General features: G+C 46.7%; 1 protein-coding gene across 3 annotated transcripts in view; it reads right to left on the bottom strand.

Moving 5' to 3' along the window:
- Nucleotides 1-17,840, bottom strand: part of LOC139313395 (phospholipid-transporting ATPase ID-like) — a 50,898-nt gene that overhangs the window by 12,866 nt on the left and 20,192 nt on the right. For all 3 annotated transcript variants that reach the window (XM_070938999.1, XM_070939000.1, XM_070939002.1), the window contains exons 6-15: nt 10,638-10,710; nt 9,902-9,972; nt 9,691-9,773; nt 8,267-8,425; nt 6,793-6,881; nt 3,632-3,828; nt 2,627-2,835; nt 1,907-1,950; nt 626-791; nt 338-526 (exon numbers count right to left, since the gene is read on the bottom strand). In XM_070938999.1, the coding sequence (XP_070795100.1) occupies nt 338-526; nt 626-791; nt 1,907-1,950; nt 2,627-2,835; nt 3,632-3,828; nt 6,793-6,881; nt 8,267-8,425; nt 9,691-9,773; nt 9,902-9,972; nt 10,638-10,710 (1,280 nt within the window). The remainder of the gene's footprint in view (nt 1-337; nt 527-625; nt 792-1,906; nt 1,951-2,626; nt 2,836-3,631; nt 3,829-6,792; nt 6,882-8,266; nt 8,426-9,690; nt 9,774-9,901; nt 9,973-10,637; nt 10,711-17,840) is intronic.

Raw genomic sequence — 17,840 nt, 5'->3', positions numbered from 1 at the left:
ACTTGCACATCACTGGCACGAGGGAATATCTATACTCAGGGTTGAACTGTGGAGTCTTTGGTGCTCTCTGAGCTTGAGGGTTATCCTGCAGATGTTTCATTACCCAACTAGGCAACATCAGCCCTGATGATGCTACCTGGTGTGGCAATGAAACATCTGCGAGAAAGCCACCAAGCTCAGAGAACACCAAGCACCCCACTTGTGCACCAGGCCAGGGACCCCAGCAAGGTCTTGTGGCTGGGCAGCGTGACCGTTTCTGCTGTGACACGAGACAACCTCTGGGCGGGAGGAGAGCTTGAGCAGAGTGTGTGCAGAGCGGGAAGGAAGAGGGACACACCAATGACAGACATCCTTTTGCGCACATTGTTGAAGTCCAGAATGGCCAGCAGCTCGTAAACCACAGTTTCCCCCATTTCCACCACGGTGATGGTCGTGGGGGTGCGGGCACGAAACACAAAGCCGAAGTTCCGGGCTGCAGTCACCAAGGCCCCCTCGTCCGGGGACTGGGCTTGGTACACCAACGTGCCTGCGGGCGAGGAAAGGTGCTGGTTGTTTTGCAAGCATGAGCCTCCCCTCCAGCCACCGTGCCCTCCTCTGCCAGCTCTACCATGCAGTGCAGCCTCACCCTCTTTTGTCTCTTCTGGCATCACCGTGTGGCAGAGGGAAAGGAGGCGGAAGAACCTGTGTGTGGACTCATCCCTGGCCTTCACCGCTTGGAGCAGTCTGCGGTCATAGAAGACAAACTTTGGGTCGGCCAAAGGGTTCCACGAAAAGTCAACTTTGTCCATTGTCTGCGGAGGAAATAAGGAGGGTCAACCTCTTTTTGCTGGGCTGGACATTCTCTGGACACCACCCAGCCCCACAGAGCAAGGAAGTAAAGCTACTTGTGGGGCTCCTGAATACATACTGGTTGACTCACCACAAAGACCCCCATCAAACTACTTCCTGAGTTGATGCCAACACTAATGCCATCCTCAACCCACCCTGGCCTTGCCCATCTTGTCTTCCTGTGTGTCAGTGTGTCCAGCCGCTGATAGCCTGGGGGTGGGGGGATAGCATTTTCAAGGAGAGGGCCTCTGGTTACTGGTAGATGCCCTCCATGCAATTTCATCTTAGCTGCTGGAGGGGGATGTCTGCCTCCCTCCAGAAAGAACCATCCCACTTTGCAAGACCTTCCTGGGATGCCTCTCTCCTTTGGCACTCAGCACCTGGTTCCTGGAGAGGCTGATCTCAGCTGCAGGTAAGGGCGGAGGGGAATCTGCATTCGCCCCTAGTGGAGAACAGCCCATCTGAGTGCTGTGAAGGGAGGGCATTTTCCTACTCTTAAGGTCCACTTGCTGCCAGCCTTCTTCAGTGATGTGAGACATGGGGAGCTGAGCTGGAGCCAAATTGACAAGCCTTGTGCCAGTTTCCCTTCTACTCCAAGGGATGATAAAAAGGCTCTACAAGACTACTAAGCTCCTGTCCAAAAACAGCCCAGCTAGACAGGAAGGTAGCCAAGCCTCTCTCCACCACCGTCCTCTGGTCACCCAGAGTGGGAAGAAAATGGACATCAGAAAACCTGTGGATCTTGCTGTCAGTAAATGGCACCATTGGGCCTTCCCCATCTCTTGCCTCCCTCACCCCATGCTTGTCCGGTGGACAGAAGCCCTTTCAGTTCCGATGCTGAGTTGGGGGAGCTGGAAGTGGGGAGCACCGCTGAATCCTCTTCCACTCTCAGCAATGGCACTCAAGTGTTGCTGTGCAGAAGAGCAGATACCCTGGGAACAGGGTCACTGCAAAATACGGGGAAACGGAGTCCCCAGACTTGGCCTTCTGCCTGAAGCGTGGATGGCAGCCTGGAGGTCACCACTGCTGGGATACAACCAGCCCCGTTTCAAAAGAGGATTGGCGGGGTGTCCCTTACCTCAATGTCCTCCACCAGGAATCCCTCTGAATCCAAAATATCTCCTGTGGGAGAGAAACAGACTGGCTTTGAAGGACAACCAGGGTCTCTGTGCCCCGACATACCATATCCCTCATGCTGAACACACCCTACAGTCAGAGTGAGACCCTTCTCCAAATGGCTGCATCCACCTCTTGGCCATCCTTGAGCCTTTCTTGGACAGAGTTGGAGGCAGTGGAGGGCTGACTATGCCCTGAGAGCAATGAGCCTCACTGTCGCCAAGTTCCCAAAACATCGGAACGGAACCTGATTGGGCTGCTCTCTTAGGGGGAGGGATTGGCGATTGGCGATTGCTTTCAGTACACGATTTTTGCACTTTTTTTCTCCAGAGCTTGCCTCATCCATGCTGCACTCAGTATCTCTAGTAAAAGCACCTTTCCTCTAAAACCTATGGAGTCATGGGTCGTTCTTTCCTAGGGAGTAGCTGGGGCCAGTCTGACACGGCTAGAATATTTCCGGTCAGGAACGCCTGCTTGCCATTTGCTATGTCCTGCAAAGGGCCCTCATCCCTTATCTGAAATTTTGGGGCCAGAGCGCCACAAGTGCTTGGAGCAGACTGTGAAATTCCTCTCCTCCTTTTCTCCAGGAACAGGGGGGCTGGCCCCAGAGCAGGCAAAGTTCCGATGCGCTTCCGTCTTTCCATCCTACAGGGAGATGCCCCTCCGTCTGGCCCCTTCTTACCGTAGAGCTTCCCAGCGATGCAGCATTTGTTGAAGATCATAATGTTCTTAGTGAGGGTCCCTGTTTTGTCAGAGAAGACGTATCTGATCTGCCCCAGCTCCTCATTGAGGGTGGTGGTGCGGGCCTGGGCAGGCATATCGTGGGGCGGGTAATACATCTTGTGGTCCCAGTCAATGTAACAGCTGTTGGCCAGGCGAATGATCTCAACACTGGAGCAAAGGAAGGCACACGCTGGGTCCTTGGCAGGAAGGGAAACGTCCGGTGCCCGCTCCAACCCTGGCAAGGTGGAGCCAGCTGTGCCTCCAACCAATGTGGCATTGTGCTAGAGCAGCAAGTGCACACAGGTGGCAAAGGACCATTGTTGGCTGTGGCTGAAGTGGCATTGGTTCAAGGATGAAATCCAGCAGGTTCTGACAGGTTCTGGAGAACCGGTAGTGGAAATTTTGAGTTGTTTGGAGAACCAGCAAATACCACCTCTGGTTGGCCCCAGAGTGGGGCGGGAATGGAGATTTTGCAATATCCTTCCCCCAGGAGTGGGAAGGGAATGGGGATTTTGCAGTATCCTTCCTTTGCCATGCTCACCAAGCCACACCCACCAAGCCACACCACATCCACCAAGCCACGCCCACAGAACCGGTAGTAAAAAAATTTGGATTTCACCACGGCATTGGTTCCTATATGAACCGCCCCCTGTACTGAAGGGACAAGGCCCCTTGGTCTCTCCTCCTGCTCCCTAAGTCAAGTCAGGGACACGCCCTCAGGAGAGGCCTCTCTTTGGCAGAGCCATCCAAGGGATGTGGGTTCTGGGTGGCTCCCCCAACTGAGCCTGCTGCTCAGAGCATCCCACCACGATGGCAGCTTGTCCAGGATAGGGCCACCTCCAGAAGCAGGGGAGAAATGGCCTCCGCCCCAGTTCTCTCTCAGACCACCAGGTTCAATGGGGTCTCTGTCTCCTTCCAAGCTGGGTGGGGGGAGGCTGGCTTGGCCCCTCAGTCACCATCTTACCTGACATAGAGAGAAATGGGCACCACGGTGTTGAGGATGATGACATAGGACCAGAACATAAGAAATGCAGAGAAAAATGCCGAGTTGACATCCGTTGCCCAGGGCAGGTACACCTGGAACCGGTAGCCGTGGCTGTATTCCCAGATGCAGTTGCCAATGGCCAGGATCAAACACATGATAGCCAAAAAGAGGAAGATCTACCGAGAGACAGAGAGAAATTGGTAGCAGCAGCCCAGGTGGCAGAGAAGGGACTTCCCAGTCTGGGACCAGCCCCACCACCTTCGTCCAGAGCAGCCTTGACCCAGACCAGGCAGTCCTCCCTGTGTGTCACAACAGTTGAAAGGGTTAGAATAGGACATCTAATCCAGCCTTTTTGCTCAGGGACAGGGATGGGTCCACTGGAGCCTCTGCTTGAAGGCCTCCAATGGAGAGCTTCCTGCTTCAAAGGACGGTCTTTTCCACTGGCTGACATCTCACCCGTTTCGTAGCTTAGAGAGGGCTGTGAAGCTGTATATAATGTGCTACTGCTATTATCGACATGTTCCGTGATTGGTCCTTTTTGATTATACTGCTGCAACTTTTCTTGTGCAATAGTTTTATTAAAAATTATATTAAACAGATAAAACAAATACAGAACCTAATACAAAAATATATTTAGAAAGAAGAAAAAAAAATACTAAAAAGTGTGGAAAAAGGAAAAATAAAATCCCCCCCCCAAAGAAGAAAGCAAGAAAAATAAATTTCCCCCTTTGCCCTCAGCATCACTGAACCAGCCCTTGGCATCTCTGTAGCCCTCCAAAAGGCCCTAAGCAAACCCAAAGGAGACAAAACCGACATCATTTACAGCTTGCAGTCAAAGGGCCACCAGCTAAGAGCAGCAGGAAGAGGGTTGCATGGATGTCAGTTGTCAATACAAGACATTATGAAACATGTTTAATTTCACAACACAGAAATGAATTCAGTTACAATGCCACCCGGTGAACTGTAGACACTTACATCAGAGGTGTCCAACCTTGGTGACTTTTAAGACTTGTGGACTTCATGGCTAGCTGGGGAATTCTGGGAGTTGAAGTCCACAAGCCTTGAAGTTGGACAGCCCTGCTTTAGACCAAGCAAGAATTCCCCAAGAGAATTCGTAGAGGCTTTGCTCTAGGACTGATCAGGCTACAGACATAAAGAGACACTGTCCATTTATGAGTCATTCAAAAAAGAACCACCACAGATCAAAGGAAAGAGACTCTGAGGTCATTCTTCCCAGCTCATTGTAGGACTTTAAGAATGGTGTCCACTCTGAATGACAAATGGTGTAGGGTTTCCTGCCTAAGCAGTGGGTTGGACTAGAAGACCTCCAAGGTCCCTTCCAACTGTTATTCTATTATATTCTTTCCCACCTTCTCAGGATGGCCCTTCAGGTCTCTCAAGGTGAAACCCATCACCCACAATTGAGTCCATTGACTTCGCTGCTCCTCTTTCATTCTTTCCATCTTCTTCAAGGTCCAACTTTTGCTTCCAGAGAGTGTCAGAAGGAGTGCCATGGATGGATTGCACGATTCCGACTTTTGACGGAAAGTAGATTAGATTAGCTCCACCAAATGCTAATAATCTGTGGCGTAGTTACTGTTGGTGGGTGATCCTCAAAGGCAGAAACAATCTACCTTTTTGATACCTTGGTTGTCAGCTCTAAGGATGGTCATTCCACCTGTTGCCCTTATTTGATCTCCTTTGTGTTCAATTCTAGTCACATTTTTCTCACTCTGCCCCTTGACCTTTATTGGTAGACTGCAGATCCTTTGGATTTTTGGTCTATTAGAATGAGGTCATCGGCATAGCAAAGGGTATTTATCTTTCTTCCTCCGATTTTCTAACCAGGCTCATCTTCCAATCCGGCCTCCCTTAACTACCGTAAGTATATTCTGCCTATAGGTTGAATAAAGAGAGGGAGGGTGTGGGGCCTAGCCCTTTGCCGACCTGTTTGGCCAGGCCCTGCCCATTCTGCGGCTTCCTGATCTGCATTATGGGTTTCTCATGAGGACCAGCAGATCTCCTGGGATTCCTCGGCGCGATCAACGGAAGGCTTTGCTATTATCAAGGAAGCAAATGGCGGCTTCTTTTTGCTTGTCCTTTGGCCTTCTCAAGCCTCCAGCCATAGCGTCTCACGCTCCTGGGCCTTTTCGGAAGCCATCCTCAGCCTCTGGCTCCCCTTTCTCCATGCAGGGCCCTGATCTACACGGAGGGACCCTTAAGATGTTTTAATTTAAATTGCTGGAGTCCAGTCAGCCATAACACACAGTTGGGGTTGATTGATGGCTCCAGCGTGAGGCCATCTGCGCTGTGACTGGCTGCTATGGGTGTGGAGGGGGAGTTTCCCTCCCCCCCCCCTTTTCTTCTGCCTGCCCTGCCCGCTCTTTGATTTGACCTCCGGCTGCTCCCGTTTGCCTGACTGTCTTCTTTGCTGCAAATATTGATGTGAAACATATTTATTTATACAAAACTATATGTTCGTATCAGCGTCTCTGACTTCATTTGAACACCAGCCGGGCAATTCCCTGACAGTGATCCCGAGCATTATTTTGCCCGCATGAGAAATTAAGGCTATTGTATTAAGGAGACTCTGTTAAAACTCCTGTTGGCATTGACATGCAGACTGACCTCCTGCAATCTGTTCAATATTTTGTCGTTCTCCAGATTTGCTGGCTGCAAATTCCTCTTCTGCGACTTGCCTGATTCCTGCAGATATCCCATCAATTCCTATGGCAGTCTCTTATCTCACACCCACTGAAGCAACCCCAGAGAAGTGGCAACCAGCCCCCTTTAAGGAAAAGCCATCAAGAAAAAACAAGACACAAGGCGGGTACGGGCTGAGGTAATGAAATGCCTGTCAAGAAAAATGCCAAGCTCAGAGATCTCCAAGAACCCAACGAGTGGAGAGCCATTTGTCTGAAGCGGTCTAGGGTTGGATCAACCTTGAGCAGGGGGCTGGACTAGAAGACCTTCAAGATCCCTTTCAACTCTGTGATTCTGCTAAGTCTCCCTCATTGTGAGACCTCCATGGGGAAGGCAAGCACGTTTGGGCTGAGGAAGACCAACCTTTACCAGGCGATCCAGCTGTTATCTCTGGGGCAGCCCATGTTATGAAGCCCCACCCAACAAGCAAGACTCACCACCAAGACCAAGTAGTTCATGAGACGCTCGATGCTGGTCCGTTTCAAAGTGGTTTTTCCGCTGTTTTGCATCAGCTTGGTGTCTGGCCCTGGCGGAACCAACCATGGGGGTTTGCTTTAATTTCAGAATCAATACCCAGGAAGGCAGGAGCTCCTGCCCCTTGTCCCCAGGCCCCCATCTCAAGACCCACCTCCAATTGGAAAGGAGAGAACCCAGTGATGGGATTCAAATTTTTTTACTACCGGTTCTGTGGGCGTGGCATGGCTTGGTGGGCGTGGCAGGGGAAGGATACTGTAAAGTCTCTATTCCCTCCCCTCTCCAGGGGAAGGATATTGCAAAATCTCCATTCCCTCCCGATCAGCTGGGAGACAGAGAATAGATGGGGGCGGGGCCAGTCAGAGGTGGTATTTACCGGTTCTCCAAACTACTCAAAATTTCCGCTACTGGTTCTCCAGAACTGGTCAGAACCTGCTGAATACCACCTCTGAGAGAAACCTATTCGAAGAGGGCAGGAGATGGGCAGTGCTTACTCTGGGGAGAACAGAGGGCAAGCAGAAGAGAAAAAGGGCCTGGCGGGGGGCTCTGAAGCTGCCCCCTTTGTGAAGGATTAGCCTTGCCGTGGGGTGACTGAACGCGGCAGTGACACAACTGTGGTGCCAGAGGCACCAGTTCTGGCACAGGGAGGGCCTGTGCGGGAAAGTGGGGCTCTGCTCTTCTGGGGAACCAGCTTCCCAAATGCTGCTGAGGGGTGAATGGGCACTTTTTGGCATGCTCATGTAGCAAAGTGGTTGGCTTGTGCCCGTAGAGATCTGCGAGCACTGAAAATTGGAATCTTAAAATAAACCCAGGTTCTAAAAGGCAAAGCAAAACCCTACAGCCTATTAATTTATTCCAAATTTTAATTGGAACTGGCTTTGCAGACTGGCCGCACCAAGTATCTTTCCTGGCATATGCTGAATATATACAGTATACAGCTGGATTGGAAGAAGAAGAAGAGGATTTAAAACTGGAGGAAGAGATATTGTCTGCGCTAGGCTAACAGTGCGATCCTGATACCAATACTAAAAATCAAAGAGCACAGGCCAAAAATGGGACTAAAATTAAATATAAAGAAAGCCAAAGGAATGGCAACCGATAGAAGAAGAATATCGAAGTGGTGGAGAGCTTTTTCCCTTTAGGATCAGTTTCAGAACCGCAGCTGCAGTCAATCCACTGGGTGAATCCCTTCAGGGGTGAAGCTCTGCAACTGGCCCGGGAGAGGAGGGGAGCCAGGGGCCTCTGCCCTCCACAGCCTCCTTGGGGGCCCCTTCAGGCAAGCTGAGCTGCTATCTGGAAGCTGCCCTAGAAGTGCCAGCCCTCCAGTGCCAGGAAGAGGGCGAAGGGGCTGGGGGGTGGGAATAAGGGTGCAGTGGGGAGAAGAGGGTGACCTCCCCTGCCCCCTCCGGCCAGTGCCAGCCACCATCCCTCACGCACCGGCGAAGATGACCAGCCCGAAGCACCAGTCGGTGTTGCGGATGATGCAACCCCTCAGCAGCAGCTGCTCGTTGTCCAGGGCATATTTCTCCTTCTTGAAGAAGAGGGTCCCAGTGAACCTGCCCAGCCGGTTGTTGGGGGCTTCGCAGCGGATTTCCCCTGCAGACAAGAGGATGATGACTCCCAGCCCTTTCTCCTCGTCTCCCCCCACGGGACCTCCAAAGATCACCCTGGCCATCCCCACATGCCTTCAGCCCCCTCCCCGCAGGCAGGATCCTGCCCCATCCCCCACAAGTGGCTGTGCCACCTGCCCTTCTGCTCCCCCCCCCCCCATGGTTGCTTTCTGACAGGTTGTCCGTCCCAAAGTGTAGCAGGGGCTGAAGAGAGAGCTTGGACTCCAGAGGGGTGATTCACAGTAGGCCCCCCTCTGCCCTGGCTAAGCCCCCTCTCCTCCTGGCCCAGCCCCCCAATCACATGGGGCTTGCAGACCCTGTGGGTGAGGCCCCTGCCAACATACCCACCCTGGAAGGAGCTGCCATGCCGGAGTGCCACGCCAAGACCCCTCGGCCCTCAGAGGAGTGAAGAGAAGCAGGGAGAGAAGGAAAGAGTGCAAAGATCTGTGAAGAGAAGGGGGAGTTGGGGGGGAGGCAGAGAGACAGTTGGGAAGAGCCCAGAGGCAGAGGAGGGGGAGGTCTTGAGGCCGTGCCTGCCTGGAGGCCACATCGTGCAGGATGCGGGTAGTAGTGGACAAATATGTTAGTGCAAGAGAGAGTGTGCAACGTGTCTGCAGCCTTTGCCCTCAGGCGTGCCAATTGTTAGTGTTATTATTTGGGAGGGACTCCAGGGTGACCTAAAGTTAAAAAGCAGAAAGCAGTGAAGACAAGGTCCTATGCATCCAGACAACCACACCCCATAACCCATAAGCCACAACCGGCAGGCCTCTACAACCACCCCACCAAGGCTGGAAGAGCATCCTCAGGGTGGGAGCAAGACAAATTAAGGAATTGGGAGTCACAACTGATGCGATTCTCTCTGGCTTTGCACCTCACAAAATGCTCCTCCGGCTGGGCTTTCTGAATCAGCGTCTCTCTGGCCAGGCAAGGGGAGAACCCCTAATGCAGGCAGCCCCCCAATCACAGCTGGCTCAGAACCCTCCCGCAACCCCCCCCCCCCCGAGGGCCCTGTCCTGACTTCCCGCTTCCCAGGGTCCCACTCCCACTCAACCCTGCTATCCTTGCTGGAGAGGAAGGAAAAGAACTGCCAGGGAAAAGCAGGTGGGGCAACACCAGAGTCCAAACTGGGTCAAAGAGGCAACCCTGACCCAGAGCTGCCCCCAGCCCCTCCCTCTGGGGCTCCAAGGGCAGGGGCAAAGGTGGCAGAAGCCCAGGGCTGCTCAGCTGGCCAAGCATCCCTCCCCTCCGTACCATTAAAGCTGCTCAGGGCCTGCAGGTCCCCCCCCAGCCCCGCAGTGACGGTCAGCGCCTGCTTCACCTTCAGGTTGGTTTCCCTGCAACGAGAGAGTGGAGGGAGGATGCACCACCACCCAGAGATCATGCGGGCGGGAGGCTCCAGACTAAAGGCGGCAGGATGGAGGGTCCGGCTGCCCACCGAGAGGAAGGGGGCTCAGACACTTACCCATCCAGTTCCGTTGTCTCAATGTAGGTCAGGCTGTGGGGCTCACTGCTGCAGAGCAAGAGGACGTCTGCCTATAAAGGGGAAGAATTGGTGAGAAACGGCAGGCAGGGAATGCCGGCTGCCCCCTCTCTCCACGGATCATGGTGGAGGTCTCTCTGTCCAGGGAAAAGACCCCCGTCCCGGCAACCGGAGGGCAAGGCAGCCTCGTGATTGGTGACCTCAGTCCCATTAGATCCCCCCAGCCTGACCAATGGCACGGAATGCCAGGGGTTGTCATTCTGCAACATGGACAGTGGGGAATGGGTGCCAATAGATTGCCCAGGCACCGGCTGCTTGTCCTCTCCCTCCCAGGGACCATGGTTGTGCCACATGGCCTCCGAGGGACCCCTCTGGCCATGCCCAAAGGCTGCGGGTGGGAGATGCAGAGAGGACCCCAGATCCAAGCACGTCCCTATCCAGCACGACAGCTGCAGGACAGGCGCTGCTGACGCAGGATGGCAAGACAGACTGGCTGCATTTGAGTCCGCTCAAGGGCCTCTCCAACATCCAGTGAGTGTCCGGCTCAGCTCCAAAGCTCCTGCTCCAGGTTGGGCTTCTTTCAAAGGCTGCCCAAGAGAGCACTTGGAGCAACTTCCATGCTGGCATTTATTTGGTCAGGGCAAGAGAGCTGGTCCCTAAGGAGCCTCCTGGGACACCCTTGGCATGAGGGGGTGGGGGAGGAGCTGCCTTCGCTTACTGTCACAAAATTATTGTTCTCCAGCTTGATGATGTCTCCCACTTCAACGTTGAGCCATAAGTCTTCCTTCAAACTAGAAGAAAACCCCAGTTACAAAAACACCAGAGAGAAGGGCATCCCTTAGCATAGCAAGCCTCCTGCATCTTTTGAGGGAGCAGCTGTGAGTCAGCTTTGGTGAGAAGCCTGATTGGCATCAAGATGCTTCCTGGGGTTTTCAATTTGGGAGGAGTTGTGATTCTGATTTCAGGAAAATTGTGTATTTTGGATAAGTGGTCACTGGGTGCTGGGAAAGAGGCAGATTGATTCTCTCTGGCGATTCCTGTCTCCTTAACCGTCCCATCCTGGAATTACTTTCATACTAGCTGATCAACATATGTGGTCTTAATGTTTGGGAAACTTTGTCCCATTTTTATATCTTTGTTTTTATTTTCTCAGGATCATAAGAGTTGGGGTTAGGGCTGGGAGGTGTCTGTCCTTGCTGGTAATACCAAACTGGGTAAAGTTTGGAAAACCTCCAGACGGTTCTCCCTGAACTGTTTCCCAAAGGCAAATGTGATTGGAGGTAAACACGCAAATGTGATGCAGGCTGGCACAAATAATCCAAATTTAATCTACACGGATGAGACATGAGCAGGCCACAAGTGACCAGGAAAGCAGTTTCACAGTCACAGTGTGCAGCTCAATTAAAACAGGGGTCTCTGGTCGTTACCCTAATACAGCCAATGGAATCAATAATCCTGATGAAGGACGACTTCCGGTTTGCGAGCCTCGGCGACGGCGGTGTTTCTTTAAAGACCGCCAGCCCCGCCGCCTGTAGAGCCGCCCCGCGATCGAGGAGCGGCTCGAAAACTCCAAAATCTTGAAGATTGAAGGAGAAGAGATAGCAGGGTACAGGTTGAGCCCCTGTAACCCCCCAGGGAATTGTTTCTGGGGAGGAAACAGGCGTGGCTCCCTTCCAACCTGCTGAAACTCCGGGCGGCGTGGGACGTTTCTGCTAATTAGCAGAACAAGCCGGCAGCAGCAAACTCTTAAAGCGAAAGGAACTAATTTTAACAAACAACGGAAATATCAACTTGAATCCAGAAACTTGAAAACTGCAAGTATCAGTGCTTTGTTGACTTTCTAATTTAAAAGAGAAAGTGAGTGAGTGAAAGTGATTTGAAAAAAAATGGCGCCCAGCATTTGAGTTAACGAGCTAATGAAAGTGGATTTGTGAAGCCTTCCTGCTTTGTTACAAAGTTATAAAGCTGCTACAAAGTTGCTCTATCTAAAGAAAAAATTTCTTTTTCTAAAATTTGACTTTGTTTTACTTCAGCTTCACTTGATTAAATCTGGGGGACTTTTTTAGAAGTTTTTGTGGAAGAGGGAAAGGAAAAAGAACTTCCCTCTTTAGAAAAATTAGCTTACGTGGCACAATGGCTTCAAAGAAGCAGGAAGGGAAGGCATCAGGGGGGGGATCCCCCACACATAAACATCAAATGCAACTTCCCCCTGCTCAACAGTTACAAACTCAGAAAAAAGAAATTGATGTGGGAGATTTAAAAGACTTTATTTCTAAAACTTTGGATGAAAAATTTCAAGAATCTCAACAGGAAATAGATCATAAACTTCAAAAATCACATGAGGAATTTCTGCAGGAAATTAATGAAGTTAAAGATATGGTGAAGCAGAATCAAAATATGGTGACCAAAAAAATATCAGAAGTGGCGTCTGGCCTGGCAAATTTTATTGGGAAAGTTGATTTTAAAGTTGAAGAACTCAAATTAGAAGTTAATGTTAGGATGAAAGATAATGACTATAAAATTGAAGAAGCTGATAATAAAATGCAGAGAATTGAAGATGAGATTGTCATGATACAATTCCGGGCGATGGAATTTGCCATACGGCTTCGGGGAATTCGAGAGGAGGAGAGACAGGACTTGAGACAAGTTTGCTCTGAAGCCCTGGCTAAGATCTTACAAGTTAACCCTGATCTGGTATTTCACAAAATAGATAAAATTTACAGAGTGAACTCTTGGGTGGCCAGACAAAGACAACTGCCTAGAGATGTGGTCATATATTTTACTGAGAGAGAAATTAGAAATGAAATCCTCCAAAAATCTTTTCACACCTCTGTACAAGTGGGGGGCTCACGACTTGTAATTTTTAAAGAATTACCTCCTAAAATGCTGAAAGCTAGAAAAGAATTTGGTTTTCTTGTTAAGGAATTGAAAGACTTACAGATACCCTTCCGGTGGGATGCGCCAGCTGGGATAATTTTTAGATATAAGGGAGAAGGATATCGATTGAATACTGTGGAGAAGGCACAACATTTTTATAGTACTATTCTTAAGGAAAGAACACCATCTCCACGTACATCTACAGTTTTGGAGATTAAGGAGAGTGAAGAGAGGCAATTGGAAGAACAGCCTAAGCAGGAATTAGAAAATGTGCAAGGTGCAGAAGGAGGTTTTCTGAGTGAGCCCTTGCTGGATTCTTCTCCAATTTTGGATTTGATTCAGTTGACTGAAGTTAAAGATCAACGTATAACTAGAGCTCAATCCAAATTACTTAAACAAAAGCAACAACAACAACAGGAAAGACAAGACAAGAAGGCAGCAAAGAGTACCCCACAAGAGAGTGGAGCTATGGGAGGAGCAAGATCGAAGCTCTTGGATGAACTTCAAATATTTTGCTCTGCGCTCCAGAAACAGGCCGATGACCCTTAAGTGTTTATCTTGGAATGTTAATGGGTTGAACTCAGCACAGAAAAGGAAGAAACTATTTACATATTTGAAACAATTTAATAATGATATAATATGTTTACAAGAAACGCATATTACAACTCAAGATCAGAAATATCTGATAAATTCAAAATTAGGAGTACATTATATATCTTCAACTTCGCAGAAAAAGAATGGTGTGGTTATTTATGTAAATAAAAAATTAACAGCAAAAGTTATAGAAGTAGATCAAGATGGTAGGTTTGTAGCAATTGAATTGCTTACAGCAAATGGTCAAATTCTTTTGATTGGAATTTATGCTCCCAACCAACAACAGGATTGTTTTTACAAGATGTTACATACTAAAATAGTGCAATGGGACTATAGATCTATTTTATTTATGGGAGATTGGAATGGAGTAATTGATTCTAAATTAGACAAAAAGAGCTTGGCAAAGTCTAGAATTAGACTACCGCAGACTTTTTTTGATTTGAAAGAAGATATGGAACTAAAAGATGTTTGGAGAATACATAATCCAAATGAATTGGATTACACTTTCTTTTCCGATAGACATAGATCCTTTTCTAGGATTGATTTTATCCTGTTGTCAAATGATCTACTTATTAAGACAAAAAGAACAAAGATTTTTCCAAGAACTTTGACTGACCATAGCCCTGTATGGATAGAAATTGAGATGGACAAGGTTGAGAGACGTTCTTGGAGATTAAATGAGAATTTGTTTAGATATGAAAAAAATACAATAGAACTTAAAAAGCATTTGAAAGAATTTTTTGAGATAAATTTGAATAAAGGTACCCCAATTGAAATTGTTTGGGACGCTAGTAAAGCTTATATGAGAGGGGTACTTATCTACATGAATTCTAAACATAGACTGTTCCGACAAAAGAAAAGATCTGAGTTGGAAATGGAAATAAAGAATAAGGAACAATTACTTATTAAAAACCCAACAGATGAAAGAATACGAAGTGCTATAAAACTTTTGAAAGACCAATTTCAAATGCTTATGGCGGAACAAGTTGCAACAAGTTTACAATACGCGAAGCATAATACATTTTGCAATGCCAATAAACCGGGCAGATGGTTGGCTTACACACTGAGGAAAAAACAAAGTATACGGACTATTGATAGTATTAACATTGGAGGGAAAGAAATTTTTCAACAAAAATTAATTAAAGAAGCTTTTGTGGATTATTATACTAAATTATATGCCAAAGAAGAGGTGCAGAATGGACTTATAGAAAAATATTTAAAGGATAAGAGAGTTACAAAAATTACTGATCAACAAAAGGAAAGAATGAATTATCCTATAACAGAGGAGGAGATAATAGCAGCAATTAAGCAGCTAAAAACAGCCAAAGCTCCTGGCACGGATGGTTTGACTGCAGTGTATTACAAAACTTTACAAGCTGAAATGGTGGAACAACTTAGAGATTTATTTTGCAATATTCAACAAGGGGGTAAAATACCCCCATCTTGGACAACTGCTTATATATCTCTGATACCAAAGGAACAAGTTGGTCCTAAAAAACCAGAGAACTACAGACCAATATCTCTTTTGAACACAGACTATAAAATTTATGCGAAGGTATTAGCCAACAGGTTGATGCCAGTAATCCAAAAAGTAATTCATGAGGACCAAGCGGGATTTATTGAGGGTAGATATATGAAGGATAATGTAAGGCAAGTAATAGACTTATTGGAATATCTTGATAAGAATAAACAGATTTCTGCAGTGCTGGTTTTTTTGGATGCGGAGAAAGCCTTTGATAGAGTGGATTGGAACTTTCTACTAAAGACTTTAAAAAAGATGGGCTTTGGGGACCAATTTATACAGTCGATCTCAGCAATTTATCAAGAGCAAAAAGCACAGATTATTATTAATGGAAGTTTGACGACAGAGTTTAAAATTGAAAAAGGAACAAGACAGGGATGTCCGTTGTCCCCACTTTTATTTATATTAACATTGGAAGTCTTGCTAAATACAATACGGGACTCAAAAATTTTGAAAGGTATAGTGATAAGGCAAGAGGATTATAGAATAAAGGCATTTGCAGATGATCTGGTTGTTACCCTATCACAACCAATGGAATCAATAATCCTGATGAACGACATTATACAAGACTATGGTAGAGTTTCAGGTTTTAAACTGAACTCAAAAAAGACTAAAATGATAGTTAAGAATATGACACAAGATCGTAAACACGAGCTTGAAAGGAGGGCAGGTTTTGAAATTGTACCTAAGGTAAAATATCTTGGAATTCAGGTTGCAGAATCAAATATGAAATTGTTTCAAAATAATTATGAGGTGTTGTGGCGAGAGGTTCAGAAAGACATGGAGACTTGGAAAAAGCTGCAACTGTCTTTACTTGGAAGAATAGCAGCAGTCAAGATGAATATTTTGCCAAGATTTCTGTTTTTGTTCCAAATGATTCCGGTGCTTAAAAGTGATAAACAACTGAAAGTCTGGCAGTCTGGTGTGAATAAGTTTGTCTGGAACGAGAAAAAGCCGAGAGTGAAATTGAAAATTATGCAAGATGTTCCAGAAAGAGGAGGCCTTAAACTCCCAAACCTACAGTTATATTATGATGCAGCAGCTTTAACTTTAACAAGTGACTGGTTTGGAAATAAAAAGGCTGGAATATTGAATGCAGAAAGTTTTGATCTTGAATTTGGATGGCATGCTTACTTATTCTATGAAAATAAAGTGGATAAAGTATTTAAAAGTCATATACTTAGAGACTCCCTGATGAAAGTTTGGAAGAAGCACCGACTCCAATGGGATTATAAAATACCGCTATGGCTGGATCTTGGTCATACCTTGTGGAATACAAATATAATGTCACTCGGGGGGTTTTTATATAAAGAGGTTCTTTTTACAGATGCGGGCAGATGGCAGCTGAAGACATTGCAGACACTGTTGGACGAAGGGATTAATTTAACCTGGTTACAATATAATCAATTACAAATGAGATGGAAAGAGGACCAAAAAACTGGTATTATGTTGCATGAGGAAGAATTGGTTAGACATATAAGAGAGAAAGGTCCAATGCATATTAAAAGGCTTTATAATGTTTTGTTAGAAAGAGATTCAGAAACGGAATTAGTTAAAGATTGTATGATTAAGTGGGCACAGAATTTTGAAGAACCAGTGATGCTGGAAACTTGGGAAAAAATTTGGGTTCAGAATGTTAAATTTACACAGTCGCAAAACCTGAGAGAAAATTTTTATAAAATGTTTTATAGATGGCATTTAGATCCTAAAAAGTTGTCATGTATGTACCCTAATGTTCAGCCAAAATGTTGGAGATGCGAATGTTTGGATGCTACGTATTATCATGTATGGTGGACCTGTAGGAAAGTTAAGGCTTTTTGGATAAAAATTTGGTGGGTCATGCAGAATGTTTTGAAGAAAAAAATTCAATTTTCTCCACAATTGTTTTTATTGGGTATAGTTAAGGGTTTTACACGGGGTGAAATAAAACTAATATTGTATATGATAACAGCAGCAAGATTGTTGATAGGTAAATACTGGAAGAATGAAGCTTTGCCTACTATCGAGGAATGGACTTTGAAGATGGCCAGTTTTGCAGAGATGGCGAAGATTTCAGCGTATTTAAAAGATTGTTCACAAGAGACTTATGAATGGGAATGGAAAAGGTGGATAGAATATGTTCAGAACAAATACCAAACTAGAAAGTATCAAATAGCTTTTATTTGAAAATAATGTATTAGAAATATTTTAATGTAAAGAGACAAAGAGGAAAAATTATATAGGGGGAGGGATGGGTTCAGGTTTATTTATTAGTGTTATTAGTTATGAGTATGTAATAGGGAAGTCTGGGGGGGGAGGGTTAGGGAGGGTTAGGGAGGATGGGAAGTTTGGGGAGGGTGGTGGGGGGGTGAAAAAAGGGGTGAAAATGTAATTGTAAAACTTTTGCAATTAAAAAAAAAAAAATAATCCTGATGAAGGACATTATACAAGACTATGGTAAAGTTTCAGGTTTTAGACTGAATCAGAAAAAAACTAAGATGATAGTTAAAAATATGACACAAGATCGTAAACACGAGCTTGAAAGGAGGGCAGGTTTTGAGATTGTACCGAAGGTAAAATATCTAGGAGTTCAGGTTGCAGAATCAAACATGAAATTGTTTCAAAATAATTATGAGGTGTTGTGGCGAGAGGTGCAGAAAGATATGGAGACCTGGAAAAAACTGCAGCTGTCTCTACTTGGAAGAATAGCAGCAGTTAAGATGAACATTTTGCCAAGATTTCTTTTTCTGTTTCAAATGATTCCGGTGCTTAAAAGTGATAAACAACTGAAAGTCTGGCAAACTGGAGTGAATAAGTTTGTCTGGAATGAGAAAAAACTGAGAGTGAAATTGAAAATTATGCAGGATGTTCCAGAAAGGGGAGGTCTTAAAACTTCCAAACCTACAGTTATATTATGAAGCAGCAGCTTTGACCTTAGCAAGTGATTGG

The sequence above is a fragment of the Pituophis catenifer genome, unplaced genomic scaffold (assembly GCF_029215685.1).
Source record: "Pituophis catenifer annectens isolate HBS135680 unplaced genomic scaffold, rPitCat1.0.hap2 SCAF_2, whole genome shotgun sequence".
Classification (NCBI taxonomy): Eukaryota; Metazoa; Chordata; class Lepidosauria; order Squamata; family Colubridae; genus Pituophis; species Pituophis catenifer.
Note: the sequence above shows the minus strand (reverse complement) of the source record. Positions and strands in the feature narration are given on the sequence as shown.